At 40.8% G+C, this 24074-nt stretch overlaps 1 protein-coding gene across 3 annotated transcripts in view; it reads right to left on the bottom strand.

Annotated features, from left to right (window-relative positions):
• The window catches only part of PHRF1 (PHD and ring finger domains 1), a 606102-nt gene that overhangs the window by 536643 nt on the left and 45385 nt on the right, over positions 1–24074 (bottom strand). For all 3 annotated transcript variants that reach the window (XM_069223077.1, XM_069223079.1, XM_069223078.1), the window contains exons 2-3: positions 12323–12440; positions 2778–2900 (exon numbers count right to left, since the gene is read on the bottom strand). In XM_069223077.1, coding sequence (XP_069079178.1) covers positions 2778–2900; positions 12323–12416 — 217 coding nt within the window. In that variant the 5' untranslated portion in view covers positions 12417–12440. The remainder of the gene's footprint in view (positions 1–2777; positions 2901–12322; positions 12441–24074) is intronic.

Below are 24074 nucleotides of genomic sequence, written 5' to 3'. Positions count from 1 at the left end.
TGGAGAGAAAGACAAGGGGCAGTAACACTTGTTCTGCTATTTTGTGTTCCCCCAAGTCTACAGATAAAAATGGTACCACACTTGTGTGGGTAGGCCTAATGCCCGCGACAGACACATCATGTTTAAACTGAAATCTGACGTGTTCTTAGGAAATAGCCTAGCTGTGGTTTTTGGCCTCTAGCTCAGCCGGCACCTAGGCAAACCTACCAAACCTGTGCTTTTTTCCAAAACTAGACACGTAAGGGAATCCAAGATGGGGTGACTTGTGGGGTTCTCACCAGGTACTCAGAATCCTTTGCAAACCTCAGAATTTGGCAAAAAAACACTTTTGCCTCACATTCCGGTAGTAGAAAGTTCTGGAATCTGAGAGGAGCCATAAATATCCTTCCACCCAGCATTCCCCCAAGTCTCCCAGTAAAAATGGTACCTCACTAGTGTGGGTAGGCCTAGTGCCCGTGACAGGAAACGACCCAAAACACACTGTGGACACATCAAAATCATCAAATACAAAATGACCTGTTTTTGCAAAGGGGGGGGGGGGGGATTGGGGTACCTGCAATTTTGGTCCTGGGCTCAGGAGCAATCTAGAGAACCCTACCAAACCAAAACATTTCTGAAAACTAGACACCCGAGGGAGCCCATGGAGGTCTGACTTGCGTGGATCCAAGTGTTTTCTTACCCAGAAACCTCAAATTTAGCTAAAAATAAATAAATAAAATAAAATGTTCCCACTTTTCTGTGTGGGATCACCACACCGGCACCGGCACAAATTTCCTACCAACATTCCCCTCGGTCTCCTGGTAAAAATGATACCTCACTAGGGTAGGTGGGCCAAGTGCCTGTGTCAGAGAAGAGCCAAAAACATGTTGAAAATGAGGGGGAACCAAAGCGGATCCAAAAGGGCAGTTTGAAAAAAAAGTTTTAGGCTGACAAGTGGGGCAGAATTGTTATTGGTATAGATGCAACAATGCTGGGTGGTAGGAAGGTTTCATCACAAAAGTATGGAGAAAATGTGTGATTTCCAGCAAAGTCGGAGGTTTGCAGGGCATTGTGGGTAAGATGTGAAGCACACCATCCTGGACTCACCTAGATGTTTCGTTTTCAGATGTGTCTAGGTCTCAGTTATTTTTCTACATGGCAGCATCCTAACGTCCAAAAAGTGCAGCCCTCACCATTCCAAGTGGGACGGTTTTGAGTTAGACAAGCTCCCATGGCGCAAATGTAAAACCAAAACCCAAAATAATCAAATCTCCTTGTTTGCCGTTAGATAATATGTTGTAGTGTGTGGGGGGAGAGCTGAAATACTGTTACCCCCTTCAGCTGGGGTGGGTGCATAACCATGGCCATACTGGTTCGTAGCCACCAACCCATATATTTTTTTTTTTTATTTCCTGGCATCTAGTAGGCTTTCCGCTCCCATACCCTCCCCCCACACTCCCCAGGAGTGGATCGGGGGTAACTGCCCCATCTGCACACCAGTGGGCAGAACAACTTTGGCCCCATTTATCTGGCGTGGGGGTATGGCACCCCCACCCTTTTAAGAAAAGAAAAAAAAAATTCTTCCCTGGTCTCTGGTGAGCTCTCTGCCCCCCTTGGGGGCAGATTGGCCTTAAAAAAATAGGCAGAAATGCCCCCAAGATGGCCTAAAATAAATCTGACGACCCTCAGGGGAACGACCCTTGCCCAAGGGGTCACTCCCCTTTCGTGAAATTGGCGCAAAAAAAAAAAAATCCCTGGTGCCTAGTGGTTTCTGATCGGCCTAATAAAAATAGGCTGACCTGCCCCCACAAATGACCTAAAATAAATTTTCCCCCCAGGGGAGCGACCCTTGCCAAAGGGGTCGCTCGCCTTGCATGAAATTGTTGCAATATAAATCCCTGGAGCCTATTGGTTTCTGCCCCACTTGGGGGCAGATCAGCCTAATAAAAGTAGGCCGCTCTGATTCCCCACCAACTCCCAACCCCCTGGGGAGCGACCTTTGCCTGGGTGCGGGGGGGGGGTGGGGGGAGGGTGTCGCTCCCTTTGCGTGAAACTGACCTTAAATTTTTTTTTACAAAAAATAAAAAAAATCCATGGTGTCTAGTGATTTCTGCCGACCTTTGGGGCAGATTTGCTCAATGAAAATAGTCCGACCTGCTCCCAAGGGGGGCATAAATTACCAGAATACAATTATTTGCCTCCCCAGGGAAGCAGCCCTTGCCTAAGGGGTCGCTCCTCATCTGTAAACAATAAAAGGAATGAAAAAAAAAAAGATCCCTGTTGTCAAGGATCTAGACTCATTTGCATATGTCTGGGTCCAAACTGAGTGGGGGGGGTGGGGGGGTGGTATGGCTTGCACAGTTAAACTTTAATCCCTGGATGGAGATGTGCGCTCAAGCAGTGGTATTAGGGCAGCTGCTGGGTTAGATGACTCTGCAGGGCGAGTTGCAGAGCCACATTGTATTAATAAAATAAATACATTAAATTTGTCATGCATATGGGTATATTCTCAATATCCATATAGTCATGCTTATAAACGGTCTCTATTTTTTGTGACGTACCGATAATGGGAGTTTCATGGTTAAAATCTATAAAAATGTTTCTTCTTCATCAAAAAATAAGTGTTAAATATCACTCCAACAGGACAGCTTAAGTGGAGCTAAAACTACAAAGTACATTTCGATATAGGACCGGTGTAGGCCCACTTCCTATCGAGGGGGAAACAGTTGGCTGGATCTCTTCATAGTGCACAATCAACATCTCTTTCTAGGCAGCAGTTACCTAATAATTCTACTTACCTGAATCATCATCTAACTCTTCTAAGTTTTCATTTTCACCTTCACCTTCACCTTCACTTTCTTCCTCATCTTCTTCAGATTCATCTCCCTCACTTCCAGTTTCATCTCCCGACTCTCCTTTGTCTGCAATAGTTCATAAAAGAAGATATCAACATGTATTGGTTTCGGATACTAAGGCAGCACACTATGACATAGGCATAGAAGCAGATTATGGATAAATGAAGCTCTTTATTGAGGTTCTCAACATGCTCTGTTGCTCAGTGGTCTTTCTTTGCACTGCAAAGTTTTAGAATTCTCCAGCTGGACAAAGTTAAGAAGATGGTATATGCCACAACAATGAAGAATTTAAGCAAACCATGATAAAGTGGGATTGAAACACTAGAAAGGGCCTTTGTCTGTAAAAACTGCAATCACATTTGTTGCCACTTTCTAACATAAGGTTGGCACTACCTACTAATGCCGCAGCTGTACAAATAAACTACATCACCGGAAGCAGATTTTAGATTTTTCTACTGTGGCTTCAATATCTAGAAGCTCCTTTTAGGTGCAGATAACTGGACCTAGAGCATAATACATACAGCCAAAGGTAATACCTGTATGGGCCCCAGTACTAGGGGTACAAGGTGAAGGCCATGCTCTGAGCTCCGATCCTACAAGTCAACAAAACTATGGGAATGGGCAGGGGATTAATAAAGGTTCAAATTTGCACCCCGTGACTATTGGAAATAGTCAGCAAAACCTTCTAGTGTGCCTTGAGGGTAGAAGCAGAGACTAATTCCAAACATGTTCAAGAATACCATAACAAAACCCAAAACTTTTTATTACAATTAAGCTATGTTACAAGTCCTCATTTACAGTGAGGTATGAAAAATAACTGCTCTGGGCAAGCACTGCTGTCTGAATGACTATTTACTCATGTTTAATGGCTCTTGAGGAAAGTCCCCTTCACCTCCAGCCGCAGCTTCGCCTTGAAACATAACCACACAATTGTAGGAAATCATATGAACCTGCACATAAACCATTTTCACCTAAGAGAGCAGACACCAGAATCGCTCTACATTTGGAATTTGCAATGGTTGTAAACTAGTAAAGAATCAACCTTTGTGCCACAACTTTCAGAACATTAACCAATAGATATTAAAACATAGATAAAGATATATGGGACACTAAAATGTGTTTCTCTCTATAAAAGGAAAAGCATATTGTTAAAATGCACATTTTTAATAGAACAATATGATCCATCTAAGGTTTGGAGCTGTCTGAAAGGAGTATGAACTATCAGATAAAGCACTAGTCAGGAATCTGTGAAAACGCCACGCAAACTGATTTAATTTGTCCAGTTTTAATAAAAAAAAGACCTGGGTTTTTGTGTAATACTCTAACTGCAGGTATATATTCAAATAAGGAGTTTAGCGTTGTGAGATTTACCCAACTTATACATACATGACTGAAAGACCAATAAGCAGGAGCATTATTAACTCAATGTGTTAAAGTAAATCGACTGTCTATTAGTAAACTTTTTCAGTTGGAACGCCTCATACCTCACCGGAAGAACCCAGAGAATCCATCTCCCACCATTCACCTCAGAAACCAAGGAGCTCATCTGCAACACAGAACAAGCTTTATCACCTTGAAGACTCTATGACGCATCTTCCTCCACATCGGACTGCCACACAAGGTGCAGGCTACTATCTCGCTTGTACTATCCAAACTGGATTATGCCAATGGACTCAACCATGGATCATCTCTATCCAATATGAAAAAAATACAACATACTCAGAACTCCGCTGCCAGGCTACTATTGCATGTAAAGCCACAAGCCCACATCTCACCTGCTTTGAGAGCAATACACTGGTTACCCATTGCCAGAAGATGCACCTTCAAGCTGCTTTGTATCACCCACAAAGCTATACATGAAACACGACCGTTTTTATCAGAAACAAAATAACCAAATACATTCAACAAAGAAACCTCCGCTCAAGATTGGCACCCCGCCTTAGAACACCACCATACAAGAAAAAGACTGTAGGCGGTACATCCTTCTCCTTTCAAGCAGCCAAACTATGGAATTCATTACCCCCCAAATATAAGATCCACAGATAACTATCTTGTCTTCAGAAGACTACTCAAGAGTTGGCTCTCTCCTTCATAACCACCATATTCAAAAAGCTATGGACTGCATATGTCTGTGTTGATAAATATTTTTTATCTGATTAAGTGTATATTCTAGATATGCATAGTTCTTTAGGAAATATGTATCGCTACTATGTCATAATAATAAATCACACACATACTCTTTAAACCTGTTTAACTAATATATATTTACTCACGGTTTAAAAAAATATATGTATGTTATTCTATGCTTAACACGTTCATAGGCATTGCGTTGCTCCTAGATATGTTGTTATATTAGATACTTAGGAATCCCTGCTCTCATTTTATATCAGACTGATCAAATGTTTTATTACTATCATAAGCATTTGGCTATTCATAAATTGAGTAAAGATAAATAAATGTTAGAGAAGTACACTTATTAACTAATTTCAAATATTACAACTCTTGAAAGTCTGTTTATACAATACTACTTTTCTTCCCATACCCATTATTATATTAATTGAACATATATTCCCTTACTATGTATTTACGTATCTATTACTCTAGTCCTATTGTACTAAGAGAAATTAAATAAAAATGAAATCTATAAATACAATTCAAATTATAAATAAGTAAATTAAAGGAATAATGAATAAATTAAAAATAATGATCAAAAAAGTGTGTATATACATATATATAAATAAAATTATAAATAAAACAAATTATTAGATTTTTACTCTTTTAAGCTTTACTTTGTCTACCCCTCACCATGTGTCATGTCGCTATCAATTTAGCCTCCATCCCCACTCTGACTCATCCCAAACCCATTCTACTACTTTCATCTCTTACATAACCCTGCCTAAGTTCTTCCCTCCTCTTCCACATGTAACTCACCCAAACCTCAGTTTACTACCATGATCTCCCAAACAACCCTACTAAATTCTCCCCCATTTATCTCACCTTTGACTCATCCAAAACCTCTCCTGCTACTACTATCTCCCTAACCCTTTCCACAGACTCTTCACTCCTCCATCCCCCTTTACTCATCCCAAGCCCCATCCTATTACATAAACTCCCAATTAACACTCCAGATTGTTCCCTCCTCTACCCCTCCATTACTCCAGTCAATCCAACTAACAAACTCACATATCCACAACTCAAATTAACTCATAATAATACTAAAACTGTACTCATATTTCCCTATTCTAATCCACCACTAATTCCTTTTGGGTACCGGAGTAGCGCGCTACTCGACGAAAAGTGCTTTGACACCACATCAGGGTTAATAAGCGCTATATAAATACTATTACAGTACAGTACAGTATCTATATTTAAAACGGGAACTAGTTGGTGTAGTTATGTCTTTTATTGCACATACTCAATACAGTTTTAAAAAAAAAAATAGAATCACTAAACTATTTTGTCACTATTGAACATAATGTAACCAAAAGAGGATGTCACATGTAACTTTAGATACCTGCTTCATTGACAATATTCATAACATAAAAAAAAAAAAAAGCGAACAATTCCTCTTTTACGCATTTCCCACAAGTGAAGAATGGCAAGTTTCTAAATGCATCCATTGCATGAAGGGGTACGTGTCTGCTCAAATTTGTACTGCAGCCTTACACCTACAATGAAGATCGGGGAGAAAATGCGTCACAGTGCATAGCAGCACCCTCTACTCTCTCTCCTTGTGGGGGGTGAGAGGCATATTTCAATAACAATACTGGCTACCAATGAGGCCATCTATGAGAGCATTTGTGATGATATGTGTAAAATATGAAGTCATGAGTAGCACACTGTTGGTTAGTGTAGCATTGCTCACAATAACTCATTTTAGTGAGTTAACTGTATTTGATTGTGACCATAACCACTAGAAAACTAAAGTTAAAAGGAGGTTGTATTTGTTTTAAACAATATCGGTAAGCCTTCGATCTTACGGTTTAATCATAAGATGAATTAAGGAAGGTACTGATCTTACTGAATAATCATAAAATTGTATAACCCACTGGTTTTCAGTGAACACTATATGGCACAAATGCATCCATTCTGAGCATAATATGCCATGTATTACCACTAATGAGTGTGGGAAGGACTCCAGCTCCTGTGATGTGAAGACTTTAATGGCCTCTGAAGCCCCTCTCCCGTCTATGAAGCCCTCTACCTACCTCCCAATGGTAGCAAATAATACATTGCTTATTAGACCACAGTATGGTGTTTTTTCATGTGGGATGGTTATGAACAAATGCATTTAACTAGGCCAAATATGGTTACATCCATGCAGTCAGATAAAAATCCCACTGAGCAGGACTCGTCAGCATTCACAAAGTTGTCTTCCTCTGCAGTCACAGCCGCAATAATAAGCGACCTTAAACATTAGTTATGCTGCACAATACCAGTAGTCTTTGAGCTACATGAATACATTTGTGAAATTTACTTTACAAATACGTTTTTGTGCAACATTAACTTTCAGAGCTATATAACTTTAGAATACATAACGTCAGCATTGAAACACGGGTTCTGCTGTGGCAGACAATGATCTACCGCCTCCCCAAAGTAACAAGGGTCTGAGGGGAGTGGCAATGCCTAAAGACAATATAAGGGTGCCAGAGCCTCGCAGAAGGCAGGGGACACAGGTTAGACTCTTGCACTGCAAACAACCAGTCTCTCCCAAGTTAGCTACGAATGTACGCAACCCCACTGCTGATGGGCCATTTTAATTAGGGCTGATAAGGTTTCCCCCAGAGTCGCTGTCAGCACGGTGCCGCATCTCAGCACTTACACTCAGCAGACAACGCAGTCCAAGAGGGGAGATAAAAGTGAGGTTCAGACGATGGTGGGGGAAGAGTGGCAGGACAACAGGTATTAATTTATTCTAATATCCAACCACTTCTTTAAAACCCTTGTAGGCCCGTAATATGTTCATAACTCTTATACGATGCTAACAGTGTCTTTTAGCTCAAAGGAGCAGGTGGGACTGTTTTATTTACAGTTTATATGGAGGCTGCAAGACCAGAAACACATAGTGCCTTACATAAAGACAGTTATAAGCATTTAAAAAGATTAATTACAGAAAACAGTAGTGAACACAGGATTTAGAAAGACAATGACATTCAAGAAAAGCAGTTCGCATGATAAGATCCGCCGGCCAACAAGCAGGCCATATGCATACTTTACGACATGTCGACTTTTCCTATACCTCGAAAACCAAGTGACGTGGGGCCCATAACAAAAGTGTACCCGCCTCCGCTTAGCCAAAATTAGGAGCCAAAAGTAAGACACAAAACTACAAAGCACTGCGCATTCAATTAAGAAGCAACCCTGTCGAAACCTGGTCTAAGAGTATAGAAAATATATTCAAATCAAGGCCAAGAGGAGGCCTTCAAACAGTGGGGCACATATATTACAAATAAGCCAAGCGGCGCTCAAAATCCAAGAGCATTTCATCATACATTTCAGCTTTTACCTCAACAGGGATAGCAAGCTTGCAAACAATGCTGTCCAAGTACAGGCCAGTTAAAGGTATGGCCAAGAGATGCTAGTATCTAAATGGTGCCTTTCCTGAGACCCGTCACTCTCGCTGGAGCCTTTTTCTGTGCACACAAAGATTATCCAGACATCATGGATAAGGCCAAGTTTCCCAACCCAGGAAAAGTGGATGAATATATCAGAGGAAGAAAAGGAGGCTGGGGTCTGAAAGAAATGGGGGGCCCCTCAACTGATGAAACACAGCCCAAGTGCCGTACTCTAAAGACTCTAGTACAAGCAGTTACTGCAACACGCACATCATTTGAGACCCATTTAGCTAAATCGGTCTTGATGTAGTGCTGCTGCTCAATACCTGAGCAATACAGTGGATAAAGATACAGGTGCTGAAGGCCCAGAGTCTTAGTTAAAGGAGTCCGGGAGCTGGCATATACAGTTCTACAGTTTGCAGACGAATCCATGTTTTGGGAGAGCGAACTTAAGAGCAGGGCAGGGCCAGGCATAACAACCTTCGTGTCATAGAATTCTCAAAAGGGACAGAAGTTAATCACCCAGAGCAATTCCTAGAGACGTTCATCCGTTCCTAGATGCTAACAGCTGAGCATTATTCATGATTTGTGATTTGGGTGCTTCAACGGATGAACTGGCGGCACACGATTCAAAATAGTTCAATCAACATCTCTCCGATTCTGATGGCCCTGGATTACAGAGCCGAACAAGGCCTTTCAGACTTTTTCCTAACGGGTGTTTGATTCAGAGTTAGGAATATCCATCCCTGTACTGGTGTCTCTCTACACAGACTGCATCACATGAATAGGTCTCAAATGTACTGATCGAATTACCCTAGCATGTTAAAACGTACTCATTCACGGTGAATTGTGTTCTTACTGGGGCCATACCGGAATACTTGGATGACATCCTAACGTCTGGCTCTAATGGGGTTGTGGTTTGTGGGTTAATGTTGGTGTTTTCTGTGGTCAGCTAAGAGCCACGATAATGACAACAGGCGCTTCTCGTTCTGGAGTAAAGGGGGGAGGGTCTGCAAGATTAGGACTATTAGCATCACATTTACAAACACAGTAATAAAGCCAGTAATTTATTTCATTGGCTAAGTATTAGTGAGAGCTTACAAATGCACTTGGATGAGATTCAGATTTGGGACGACCTGTGAGTAGTAAAGTGTAATGTATTTGCAAATGCATTCCGTTTGTTCTTTCAGGATAGGCTTTAGTTTTTTTTTTTTTTTTTTTTTTTTTTTAAACGCACAGTGGGATAGATGAATCCGTAGGGGTAGCGGCTTGATGAGCAGGGAGTGGGGGACAAGAGGACTTTCATTCAGCTTTGGTCATGGAAAATACTGAGGGCCTAATGGGTTCCCAATTGAATTATTTTGACAAAAGTTATTCCCCGGCAGTCCCTACAAACAAGACGTTTGTAAGACTGCTGGCTGATGATGTTTGCCCACATACGTTCGCATTACTGTATGCCTAAAACCAGGACACCCAGCATATCGATGCTCATCTTACAGGTCCATCTCTCGTATAAATATTGAGGCAAAATGCTCATCAATGCTTTAGTTAATCTCTTATAGGTTCTCCAAAGGACCACAGGGGCATTATGTCAGATCATTCTATCGCCTATAGTAGAAGATGCCTCCAAAGAGTAACAATGCTTTTAATGACCACTAACCACCCTGCTAGCAAATATTAAAAACGTATCTGGCACTACTAAATAGGACATATATTTGCTCTTTCACCCAGGATGGGGTCAGGCTCTAATTCCTGGGATACAGCCCTGTGCTACACACAGCTATTGATACCAGTGAGTTTAAGCGAAGTGCTATGTGCACAGTTCCCTATGATACATGGCCAAAAGGAGGCAGGGTGTACTCGGTCTCCCCTACTATTTACATTGGATCCTGAACCACTCACTAAGTCGCTCCATCCAATGACCGAATAAAAGGTCTTGAAGGGCATCGGAGATGCAAGATAGTGTCTTGCAGTATGCAGATGACCACTTTATCTTCGATATTCTCAGGTCCTCTTGCGATGGTACTCTGATCAGTTTAGTCACTACTCTGGTCCTCACAGAAATTGGACTAAGTCAAAAAGTATTTTATTTAAGGGCAGAATCAGTGGTGCAAGTTGGACACTTGGGCTGTGTGTTGAACTGGAAGGCTTTAGAGGTGCGTGTATTTACTGATATGCATGTTCCTCAAAGCTGGATGGGTGACATAACCCTGATGCTGGAATCTCTCCAGAGAGACTTGGGGAGGTGGTTACCTTTTTCCCTTTCCAGAAATGGATAAGTAAACTTAGTTAAAATAATTTCCATCCTCAAACCTGTACACTATAACATTATCTGTGTAACACCCCGAACTCTTTACAGCTCATAGCTATGCTCTTGAATATTTTTTATGCTGTGGGGAAAAAAAAAAACCAGAGTATCTATTGATAAGTGTAGTGAATCAAATTATGGTGAACTGCATAAGATTGACATGTTGCTATATTATCATACTTCCCATCTGACAGAGATACATTGGAGATAGCATGAATCGATTTCAGACACTGTACAGAGCTGATTTAGGATACTGGGATCACTTGAGGCCCTCCTAAGAGGGCCCGCCCCTAGTTTGAAGACCCCCTGGTCTAAGGTATCAAGTAAGGTTACATTCTTTCTCAGACTTTAAGTCATTTTTATACGTCAAAAATAGGTAGCAAAAGACACATGCATTTTACAATACCTTAATGCTGAACAAGTGTGTTTTCATACATCTACCACTAAAATCGTTAACAGAAGACAAGTTAGCATGCACCCTGGTGCTTTAAATTATCAAAGTTACAGTTGGGCCAAATATGTAATCTTGGTCTCAACCCCAGAAGAAAAATCAAACTTATTTACTGTGCTTCACATATTTCACAGTCTACCAGCTTTACACTCTTTTGGGTTCATTTGCTTTTCCACGGGTGAGCCTGACCTTCATGTTATAAGCATATTTCAGCATCCACCAGAGTAGAGAACATATGATCTGTGCATGTGTTATTTGCAGGATTACAGGAAAAAGCATGCTTTTTTTGTTTTCTAATTTAGTTATCATGTTGGCAAGATGGAGAGGGCATACATCTTTAATTGCAAGCTGTAATAAATGGGTGTCTTAGTCACTGCCCCCTGGTGCGAGTTTATTCTTCCCTGCATTTTAATCGGTGCAGGGTTTCTAGTATGTCCCTATTTAGAGAGATGCTCCTTTTACTGGAGTAAAGTGGGTACATTATCGCTCTTCCAGAGAATTGCTATTTATCTCTAAGCCATCGTAGGCGAACCCACGAACCATCTTTCGCTGTCTGGATCTCTGCAGCAGGCCTTACAAGCGAGCTTTGGGCCTCAATTGTATCTCAAGGTCGGTTATCTGTTAGACATATTCAAATACATATGACCAATAAGTTGACAACCTTGGAAATATGTAATGCACTATACTGGGTATCATATAAGTGTAATGTCATACATTATATTGGAAGGGTTTGAATCTTTTGTTCCTAGATACTAATTGAGTATATTTAGTATATGGTGTTGCCCAGTTATTTCTCAGACCTATCAGATTAATCATCGAAACAAAAATAGTCTCACTAATAACTAATACAATGTACCTGCAACACTTTACAAAAGCAGACTAGTGCCGCCCTGCAGAGTGGAAGAGGGAATCACACAGATTTGTCAAACTGCCATTTTGATAACTAGTTATGTTACTCTAAAGGTTAAAAAAAAGTGTTGCAGGACCATCTTGTATGAAATCAGACAACAGAAATAAATGCCATTCAGTCAAAAATCATTGCCAATGTCATATGTAAACATGGTGTATCAGCAGTCTTAATATGTTAATAGAAATATGAATCCACTTTCCTGAGGGGATTATTCGGGTGTAGAAAGTAACAATTTAATAGTCAGAGTCTGTTCTGGGTTTATACCTTCATCACTGAGCACCAACAAGGCGGATTTCTTCGCTTTCCCTAGTGCTGTGTTCTTATTTATCAGCTCCTCCTGGCTGTCTTCATCATCCATGGTTTAGCATTGGAAATGATCCCACTGCAAGAAAATTATGAAGATATGAATCATATGATCTTTCTCCCAGTTTGCTAATAGCAGCAGATTTTGTAAAATTAACATTATTAAGTACAATTCAGCCATGGGAATCCTTAGCCACATGGCAGAAATATGACAAAAAATAAGTGATCTTTCTTAATTCTGGTTCTTTTATCAGTAATAATTTTTTCCAACATTGAGTAAAAAAAACAACATACAAAAATTACTACTGCCCACAGTAGCAACAAGGTTTTAAGAAAGCGTGCTGCTACTGATGTTAGCCACTACTCAAAAGGTGGCGACCATGAGAATAAATTAGTGCACAAAGAACAATGTTGGGTTTTCATTACTAATTAGGCAGAAGCTAGCTTAAATAAAGTGGTCAAGACTTGTTAAGAAAATGTGAGTTTTAGAAAAATTGTATACTTAACCCAGTGATCCAAAAGCACCTTTATTCTTGGCCAAAGCTCAAGCCGCCCAGATAGATAATTAGTAATGTTATATACATTAGGGAAAAACATATAATCTCTATTTTATGAGATTTTGTTCTATAAGGATCACTGATATTCAAGGTTATTCATTCTTCAAGAAGTTGAACAGGCTTCTTTTCACTGTGTTTGTGATGGATCACAGACTCATTTTATTGCTTCAATTTCATTTCTGAGGAGTAAGATACGTTTTCTAGGTCCATTACTATTTCAATACTTGGTCCAACACCCCCTGCAATCAACCCAAGATCTGTAGCCAAATCTACATTTTACCCATGGAAGGTGTTTTGATAGCCTCTTCTGAAAATCCTTTATAGGAAGTATACTTAATGGCTGTTAAAGTCTGATTAAGAAACATTTATACAGAGGAGCAGGTAGAGTTCCATGAAAAGTGGGAAACTCTGTACTAAAACCATTTGAAAATAGTGGAGAACAGAGTTGCTCAAACCCGGAAGCAATATCAGAAGAAAGGCTCAGTATTGGTTAGCAACCATAACTGATATATAACACTAAATTAAGGCATCGCAGAGCCTCTGATGGCTGAGCTGAGACCATGATTAGGGATGGCCCAACCTGGAGAAGAGTTTACCTCAAAATCCTAGTCACCTTGTTTCCATGTTTTTGTACAAAACACCATTTACAGCAACCTACCCCGGGTATGGGTGACAGGCAATAGCCCACTTTATTACACTGATATGTGACTTTTCATGTAAATACAAAGATATTCTTGAAGATGGTGATGTACATCTCAGAGCAGTGTTTCTCAAACTGTTGGTCGGTCATAAGCAGATTTTTAGTGGATTGTGATAGTTTAAGCAATAAATAAATTTGTCTTCAAATTCTGTATTTATCCCGTCACATTTGCTGCATTTGAAATATTCTATTAAAAAACAGACAGAATAAGATTTTCAGTACATCCTAACATATGGTTTCTCTATTATGCAAAAAAAAAATTTTTAAAAAGACAACATAACCGCAGTGTAACGACAATGAAGCAGATCTAGAAAGACTTCAGACATACCACTCATACACAGTTGCTCTGTTCAGTCGGAACATCTGGCTGCAACAGTGCCAGTGGATGGAGGCAGCAAAACATCACGGAGAAGAGGTGTAACATAACATTTTCTGTCCTTCAATGACACAGGTCAAATGTCAAGCTAGTCTTTTAACAAACTGCGGCTTATTATTTATTTATTTTTAACATGGGTATTAGTGTTTACAAATGCCTCTTACTTTGCAATTAGAGAAAGAAAAGTAAACCAAATTATGTGACAATCTTGCCGGGGTATCCTGAGTGTGAAAGGAAAGGCTGTAATTTTTTCTAACACAACAAAATGTAAATACCCGTTCACAGGTATTTCCGCAGTTAAGAAAGCAAAACTGAAGCATATTTTTTGTAATTCTGAAGTGTGATGGAAACTAAGATTTTAATAGGATCAAACAAAATCAAGACACTTTACTGACAAAGATTCCCTAACCTCGAAATACACACACTGTGAGCAATATACTTTTATCAGTAAAGAGGCATGTCTCTGTAAATTTAGTGGCCACTTCAATGGAAAATGTGCTGTCTGTAACAGACAATATGCTACCACACAATGCTTTATTTACATAGAAAACAAGCATTTGCAATGCAATGCGTCTCGCGTTTGCTCAAGTTTGAGCTACTTGCGTATCAAATTCCTAATCAGACTTTTCTTGCCACATAAACTGAAAAGTAAAACAGTTTCACATAAACGAGCCAACAGCCGCCATTAGCCAAGACACACAAAAAACAGAAGTTTGCTCGCAGTGAAACATATCTGCAAAAGAGCCATTATCCATGTAACCAGCAAAAGTGCAAATATCCATGTGACAGGGTCGATGTCCTGCAAAGCGCTAGACTCCTGCTCAACGAGATAGTGCTGCCTACAAAATAAAAAGAAGAGGTAGTCCAGAAACCATACGGGAAACACAGATGTTTCCGTATGTTTTCAGTAGTTGGCCAGTGCGCTCAAGGAGGGCTAAACACCAGAAAAGGCATAACATGTGCATGCCTTTCACTAATGAAATAAAAGCAAATTTTAAAAAGGCAAGGCCACGAACCAACCAGACTGATGGGCGTGACACAGGCATGGTTAGAAGCTCAGAGAGATTACACCAGGGACAGAGCACTTTGCGGGCTCGAGCCTAAAAAAAGAAAATCACCACCTAATGTCCATTAAAGTTAGATGGGTTGCAAAAGTTTGTCGTTCTGAAAAGTGGGTCACGATTCCAAAATGACTGGGGTGCACCATCTTAAAGCGGAATTCTTTTCTATTTAATGGTATCTCACCCTCCAGTAACAGGGTCCTTTTCTGCGGCTTACTATGCAAATTTGAGACCATAATTAAGAGCTGTGTAAACAAATACATGATATCTAGGTTTTAAAAGATGACACTTTTCTAATGAGCACCAAATATAGTAGAGAAACTCAAAGGTTTATGGAACAACCCACAGAGATATAATAACTTGGTTACATGACACTTCTTTAGATGTGCTTCACACATGTCAAATCTATGAAGAGGGCCAAGGATAGCCAGGGACCCAGTGTCCGGCAATTCAATATCATATCCATTAAATATTAAACCTAATTTTTCATCTACATGGTGTAGGGCCTCTTTACATAACAGAATATAGGCAGTATTATACATTATCGCGAATTAAGGATGAAGAAAACCACTGGTGAAATTAAATTTAAAAAGAAAAACATTAACAACACAGAGGGCTGTTAGGGCTTGTAGGATGATTTAATGTCCCAAAATATCCAAGCAGAGGCAAAGGAATTAAAATTCGAATAAACTTGCGGCTAACACTATTTATTCTTTGCGGACACTGCAGTCAGACGAGGTTCTAATCTGCTTAAATTCTTAGATGCATAACATTTACTCTGTGAAGCTGTCCCCACTTTACATGCAAACGGAAAATGTGTATCAATGTTTCTGAAATGGTAAACATACAAGCAGAACACAATGTTTGTGTCTAATTGTATTTTGAATAGAAATCAAGGTTATGAGGTAATCTAAAGATTAGGATACTAGAGGTCTATCGATTGATATTTTATTTAAATGTATGAAGGTTGTACTAATATACTAATTAATTATGCATGAATATTGCTTGGATTGCACATAGTGAAAATCTGGAAAACGTAATTTAGGCATACATTTTTAAAAGTATCACTAACTGAAATCAGCTGCTAAATGGAGTGTAGTTGCATATGAGATATGGGTGAAATGGTGGGTGTGCTCCTGCTGCATGAAAATGCACTGAATATCAAATAAAACATGTTTTACCACTGCCTTTGTACTACTTTTACTAAAGAAAATGAGACAATTTGAGGTGATGAGGACTTTTCCGAAGATCAATACAACTGAAATTGATCAGCAGAGCAAAAAAGATTCTTAGCATGCTGTGGGCACTAACTCCTCATCATGAGGGTCAATCTACAGTAGATTTTTGTTCAAGCCTCAGACATGTCAACTCGGGACGGCAGCCACAGAACACTGTCCCTGGCCCAATACTTTTTTTTGTGCTAGTGCACAGGGCTTTGTAAACATTAACAAGCATTTGCAATGCAACAGGTCTCGCATCTGCTCGAGTTAGAGCTATTACCGTTGTAAATTCCTAACTGGACTTTTCTTGATACACAAATTGAAACCTGAAGTAAAACAGTTGACATGAGCGAGCCAATTCAACGCGCCATGGCCGCCATCAGCATGAGCAGGAAGGAGACACACAAAAGGAAGAAGTAGTTTGCTTGCAGTCAAACGTACCAGCAATCGTGCAATTATCCATGCAACAGGGGCAGTCTGAAAGGCAGTAACAAAACCGCCCCAAGGAGGGACAAAAGTAAAGCATATACCAGTGACAAAGGATTTTTGAAAGGCAAGCCCACAAACGAGTGAAAGTGATGGGCGTGCTGTTGGCATGGTTAAAAGCCCACAATACCTACAACAAGTAAAAGCGCTTGAGTGCTCAACCTAAAAAGGTGAGCACCAATCTTGCACATTACTTGATGAATCCAAATCCAAGACAAATGTATAGGTTTACAGTCTTAGACCAACGAAACCAGTATCCTTCTGTAATTGTTATAGCATTCAAGTTAAACTTTACGAGCAGAAAATGTTACTTATCCTGTACCCATCTGTTCATATCTTTTAGTGCAGTAGATTCACACGCTTTGTAACACACTCCTGTCATCTAGTGTTAGGTTTGGAAGTTTTCTTAGAAGACGTCTTTCGAGTCACAAGGTATAGTTACTCCTCTGTTTGCTGGCAAAGCGCACGGGCATGTTTGATTATTTTGCGTACAGTGAGTGACAGTAGAATGGGATTGAGTGAACAGTAAATGATGCACATGTGTACAGCAGAAAAATAAGAATGGTCTAAGGAAAAGAAAGAACTAATCCGAGTCACATGCACCTGGGGAGGACGGTGGACGCATGTTAATCTATAGCAGTACAAGCTATTAACAGGTGCTTACAGGGTAACATTTTATATTTGCAGTATGTGTTGCTGTAGATACACATGCTCTGCATAGACTGAAGAAGTACCCTCCATAAGCAGAGCTAGCGTGTGAATCGTCGAGATGTCTGGAAAAAGTTCTTCGAACCGTCTGGCCAACCAATACCTGTTGTCTGGACAGAACATCCACACAGTAGTTCTCAGTAAAAGTGTGTTGGGTTAATCATGTAGTTGCCTTGCATATGTCAGCTCAGGGAATGTTCCCTAAAAAGGCTATGGTAGCAGCCTTCTTATAAATAGAATGAGCCCTAGGAGTAACGGGGAGAGCTCTATAGTCTTTGAGATAGCAAGCCTGAATAAACTGAACTATCCCTTTAGCAATCCCTGCTTTGGAAACAGGCTGTCCTTTGTCCAGACTTTGCAAAGGTAACCAAAAATTGATCATTCTTGCAAAAAGGTTTAGCTCTTTCAGTGTAATACGATTGTGCCTCACATCTAGGGTAGAGAGCACTCTCTCCATCACGGGGGAGGAGGGTGACCGGGAGCTCTATAGTCTGCTTAAGGTGAAATGGGGAAATTAGGGCGTGGCCTGAGTACTACTGTCCAGTGAACTTGAATGAAAGGTGCAGGGCGAGGGCACGCAAATCACTCATGTGGTTTAAGTCTACCTTCCAGAAAAGGTACTGGAGCAAGCAAGAGTGTAAGGGTTCGAATGGGGGACACATGAGTCAAGTAACTAAAATATTGTGGTTTCACACTGATGCTGGGTGAACAATAGGGGGAATGACTAACAGTTCTAAGAACGACAGGGATGCAAGGGAGAGAAAATGTTTGCCTTATTTGCATGTACACAGCTATCACCACTAAATGAAGGAGTACTGAAGTGTAGGGTAGACCTGACTTCTGGGAGTTGAGTAGGTAAATGATGTCTTGGACTGCAGGTGTAAGAGTATCTAATTTCTTAGCAATGTAGTAGTGAACAAATCTTTTCCACTTTGCAGCATAGCATGCACGTGTGGGTAGGCCTGAGGGACTTGCGCAGGAAGACCATGCATTCCTTGGGAAGACACAAGTAACTAAATTCTAGGACCTGCAGTGTCAGATCACTAGATTAAGTTGCTTGGGATCTGGGTGTGTGATCTGGCTTTGAATCCTGGTGAGAAGATCCAGCCTGCTGGGAAGTGTTTTTGCGATTGGTGATCAACATCTTTAGTAGGGCTGAACAGCAAGGCTGCGTTGCCCAGTTGGGGGCCATCAGAATTAGTGTTAGCAATGTTCACCACATCGTGAAGAGGTGAAAAACATAGGCAAATATCCCCCAACGTTTGATCCACTGTGCAATGTGCATAGATCAAGGGTCTAGGTACCTGCAGCTTAAGCTTGGGCATTTTGCGTTATCAGGGGTGGCAAAGAGGTCTATATCTAGAATGCCCCAGTGCTGGATGTACTGGTGCAGGGTTGAGTTTCCCCTCATGAGTTTGCTAATGCCTTCTGCTTAATGGGTCCATCAGGTAGTTATTCACCCCCCAGAAGATACTCTGCTATCAAGTGAAGGCCGTGGCGAAGGGCCCAATGGCAGATGTGCTGGGCCAGCAGACAGGGGTTGTGAGTGAGTGCCCCCTGCTTCTGAAGGTGGTACAAGGCAGTCATATCAACTGTCCTGATCACTACTACTTGGCTTTGAATAATCGGTAGGAAGGCTTTGAGGGCAAGGCGGATCACCAGGAGCTCAAGATTGTCCACATCTGGGTTCTACCTTTGTGGAGTCCAAACCTGCATTGTGTTGTGGTTGTAGTAAACTCCCTACCCGGCTTGGGAGGCATCAGTGGTGATGGTGACTTGTGAAATGGGGTCCACGAAAGGAATGTCCTGCAACAAGTTGTTGCTGTTCCACCACTGCAGGCAGCGAAGGGAACTGGCAATTACCAATGCTAAATCTTCAGTTTGACCCTCCACTTGTGATGCTTGTGCCAAAGGCAATGTTACAATGGGAGCATGTGAAGCTACCATGTCCAAGAGGTACACTGCAGTTCTAATGCAAGATGATGCTGTGGCTGAAAGAGTGATACAAGTCGGCAAAGGTGGCGACCCTTTGAGGCATTGATGGTGACTAAATTTAGAATTGCTCCTAAAAAGGATTTTTATCTGTAAAAGGTTGGATGGTGGGACTTGGTCACAGTTATGATGAACCTAAGACTATGAAGTGAGATGGTTGCCTGTGGGTGTAGTAGGCACAGTTGGCTGCTTGCACTCTTGATCGGTGAATCATCAAGATAGGGAACACACACAATTAAATGGCCATCCCACCACATCCAGACACTTTGGGGTGTGTTGATGCCGAAGGGGAGTACACTGAACTGATAATGTCAGCCACTTACTACAAATTGCAGGTACGCAATGGGAAGAATGAATGAAGATGTAGAAGTAAGCATCCCTGATGTAAAGGTAACCAGAGTCATTACACAGAAATGTTCAGAGACAGCATTTGTTGAGGGGCCTCAGGTCCAGAATGAGTCTGAGAGCCATCCTTTTTGGAGATTAAAAAATATAGTGAATAAACTCTTTGCCCAGTTGGTGGAGGGGGTAGGTCGGGTATGTTTGCTTGATCAAGGCGTTCGATGGCACCCTTTTGGAGAAAGCACTTGAAACTCTTCTTATATGATCACAGAAGGTTAAACAGTGGGATTCTATTTAATGGCGGTTACCTGCTGACCGGCAAAGGGAGCACCAATCTTGAGAGTTTGCCTGTTGAATAAAGGCTTACAATATGCATCTGGAAGCCTATGGCTGCATTACTTCATTTTGGCGATGACTGACAAGGCAGCAGGAATACAGACTTACTCTCACTTTAGATGCTGAGAACCCACAAACATTATCAAGTAAGATTTAGACAGACAGCAAAGAATTTGCAGGTCTGTAGCAGAGCTTTCTTTTTTTTTTTCTTTAAAAAAAAAAAAGGGGGGGGATGCTCTATATAATGTTGGGCTACGCACTCATCACAAGCAGACAGGTGGCAAAAAGACTGGCAGTTGTGGAACGCATTTGTAATCGTCTCCAGAGCAATGTGCGACTATTTATGTGATCAGCAAGTTTTGAAATGTCCCAGGGTCATTGAGTGACTATTTATGTCATTGCCAAGTTTCGGAACGCCCAGAGGTTTGATTTTGACAAAACCAACGGCTGCATATCTGAACGTATTCATTCAAGCGTGTGCCTATGCACTCGAGCTCTGCCAACACTCTTCCTCAACCTTAAGCTGTGTGAGTTGCTCCGCTCCTCCAGCGCTGGCTGCGCACAACACTCCATGTGCAGTGTCCGTTCTGCTTCCTTTTTGCGTTTATATCTCCCTGTAATACGCGCATTCTTATGACGCATGAATTGTCTTGGTGCAGACAGACTGACAGAACGAGCGCACCCTCCGTGTCAACAAAAATAGTTGCATTTACAGGAGATCAGGCAGAAATCGTACTGGCTTCAGAAATCATATACTTTATTGGGATCACATGGCACCTGGAGTCAGTTTGAAGAAACTGTCAGTCTTCAAGCAAAAAAAAAAAAAAAAAAAAAAAAAAAACACACACCCTCAACTTGTTACCTCATTAGTACCTCCCATTATTCTAGTAGGCAGTGCAAGGAAACTGGAAAAATTGAAGGCAAACTCTAATAATTAATTTATTGGTTTTAGTTTCTTTTTTTCCCTCACTTTTTTGTCCAGGGAAGAAGTAAAATTCCACCCTTATTTAATTCTGTATTTATTTGTGCAAACTTACATTTATTGTGTGGTTGCACTGATAACAATGGATCTAGCAGCAGTGACTCCACTGCCCGTTTCTAGCACAACCAGCGCCCCCATCAATACAATGGCAGGAGTGGATAGACATTTTTGATAATTCTGGATGGGTTATAATTCAGTTCCAGTAGGAAACAAGCAATTTTACTAACTGTGTTGGATAAGGCAGGGCAATACATATTTAAATATTTGCCCAAATCAGTCAATCAGGCAGGACAAGTCATTGAAGATGTGTATGTTGAAGTAAGGAGAAGGTTGGAGCTAAGGTTCCCAAAGAGTTTTAATGTAGTCATACCCAACCACAAAAGGCTGGTGAGTCAGTGAACAAATGTGTAACACAGTTAAGAGAACTTTCAGTTAAATGCAAGTTTGGGCCTATGGCAGATGAGTTAATCAGTAGATCAACTGATTTTTCAATGTAGAAGTTGCAAATGCAAGAGAGGTTATGTGCAACAAAGGATCCCTCACCCCTCCTTGAAGGATGCAGTAGAGATTGGAAAGGTGGTGGAGGAATTTGAACATTGCATTAGAGGAAAGGAATGACGGTTAAAGTTCAGGGGAAGTATCTCTAATAGAAAAGTGATGTTGCTGCAACATTTAGATGGCTTTCTAAGAATGGAACCAAACCCATTAACAGTAATAAAATTACAAACAAAACTGCAATAGATGTGGTAGTAAATATCACTCTTCTGATTCTAACAATTGTTACACTCTAGAAAGGAGTGTAAGAAGTGTGGTCATAAAGGTAATTTTGTCAGGATGTGAAAAGACAAAGAATATGGCACATGGAAAGTGGCTATAGTGATGTATGAAGTGCCTGACACATTTGCCAATACTACCACTGACTGGGTATTTGCGTGGGCAAAAATGACACCACTCATGAAATTGCAGACAGGACACAAAGACCCAAAGCTGAAATCAACATCAAAAACTAGACCGTGAAATTGAAGGTAGATTCAGGTTCATCATATACAATCATACCAGAAAAAATAGTTTTTTCAAAAATGGCCATTGGTCCATTTATTACCAGAAGGTATCAACCCGGGTGGATACCGTGGAGAGCGGATCGACAGTTGTATATATGCTTACAGAAATAAGGTTCAAGGACAGGAGCATTAGAATCAAAGTTTATGTTTCTGAGTCGAGACCCACCCTTATGGGGTCAGCAATATGATCTACATATCAATATAAATCCATGCGCCCCCACCAAGTTATTGTAGTCGAAGACATTACTCTTGAGTACATTCTACAGGGGGCAAAGAATGTGTTTTAAAAAAAACTCTGGAGAATTGAAAGTGTATGTACATGAGATAAAGTGGAAGCACGGAACTATGCCTGTGCAGCACAAACCTAGGAGAGTGCCAATTCTAGTCAGAGAAGACGTTTTAAAAAAATTGCTCAGGAAAATGTTGTAGTGGAGTGGAGGCAGCCGAACAGATATCTCCGGTAGATATTACAAACAAAAAAAAAAAAGGATGGAAACTGAGATTTAATGTTGATTTAAGAAGGTTAAATCTGAACAGTGGCGGACAGCTTTCCCTTCATCAATAAACTTATTTGGTTACTCAAATAGCCAAAGTAATTTTCAAGATTGGATCTTACACATGCAACTCACCAGATACAAATTCCAAGGCCTTGACAGCATTCATCACCATGGAAGGCACTTACCAATTCACTAGGATGCCTTTTGGCATATCATCCACAGCTAGTGTCTTCCAGAAGATGATGAGTGAAGTTTTTAAGTGCTTGGACAATGTCATATTTTCAAGATTACATTTTGGTGTTCGGAGACACCATTGAGGCACAATGGCACCTTGAAATTGGTGTTAAACATTTCTCTGGTCTTAATCAGAGAAATTGAATATTTTGTCTATACCTTAACTGCTGAAGGTGTCAACCCCAAGAGAGATGTGTGAGCTGCCATTAAATCAGCACCAACCCTAAAGGACAAAAAGCAGTTGAGCTCTTTTTTGGGTTTAACAGAATACTATTCTACATTTGTTAATAATTTTGTCAGTAAGAGAGCAAATTTGGAAGTCCTTATGCGCAAAGGAGTGAATTTTGTCTGGGACCTCGCACAAGAGTTTTCAACAAATAAAGAATGAAGTGTGTGGTGTCAACATTTTGGTACCTCGCTGTACCAAAAAAAAAAAACAATCAAAACAGTCGATGTCAGTGCAATAGGGATTGGTGCCATATTGTCTCAGTTGCATGGATCCACAAAGACAACTGTTGCTTTTGCCTCGCACACCTTGACAACGTCTGAGAGACACTATGTGGTTATTGAGAAGGAAACATCGGCAGCAACGTGTGGTATAGAATATTTTCTTACATGTGTGTGGGGATGTCAGAGTACTTTGCGTACTGATTACAAATCACTTTTGAGAATTTTATCACGAGGAGGTACTGGTAAAAGCTCAGCAAGGCTTGCCAGACCTGCCTCATATCTACAAGAGTACAACTGTAGTGAAGAATACACCCCTGGTTGGAGAAATGTTCAGACGGACTGCCTTTCGCAAGTCACTTGACTGGGAAAGTGTAGATGAAAAAGGAATAAGGAAGAATGAACAAGAAGGAGCGATGGCGAGTGTGCAGGATGTGGTCCTCTGGAGTAAGGGAATAGTGAGTGAGTCAGAATGGTCCACAGCTATGGAGGGTGACAAGACGTTGAAAAGTGTGATAGAGCTAATAAGAAACGTTGAGAGAAAAGACAGTACTCTTCCCCCAGTTGTGTGACCCTATAACGAAGTACTGGATGAACTTTCTAAACTAGGAGGGAAAATGGTGATGCATGGTGACAAAATTGTTCCACCCACAGAGGTATGGAAGACACAGTTTGAAATCGGGACATTTGGGAAAGACAATTACAAAAAAAAGA

Source organism: Pleurodeles waltl, chromosome 3_1 (assembly GCF_031143425.1).
Source record: "Pleurodeles waltl isolate 20211129_DDA chromosome 3_1, aPleWal1.hap1.20221129, whole genome shotgun sequence".
Taxonomy (NCBI): domain Eukaryota; kingdom Metazoa; phylum Chordata; class Amphibia; order Caudata; family Salamandridae; genus Pleurodeles; species Pleurodeles waltl.
The sequence above is the reverse complement of the archived record's forward strand: the minus strand, read 5'-3'. Positions and strand labels throughout refer to the sequence as shown.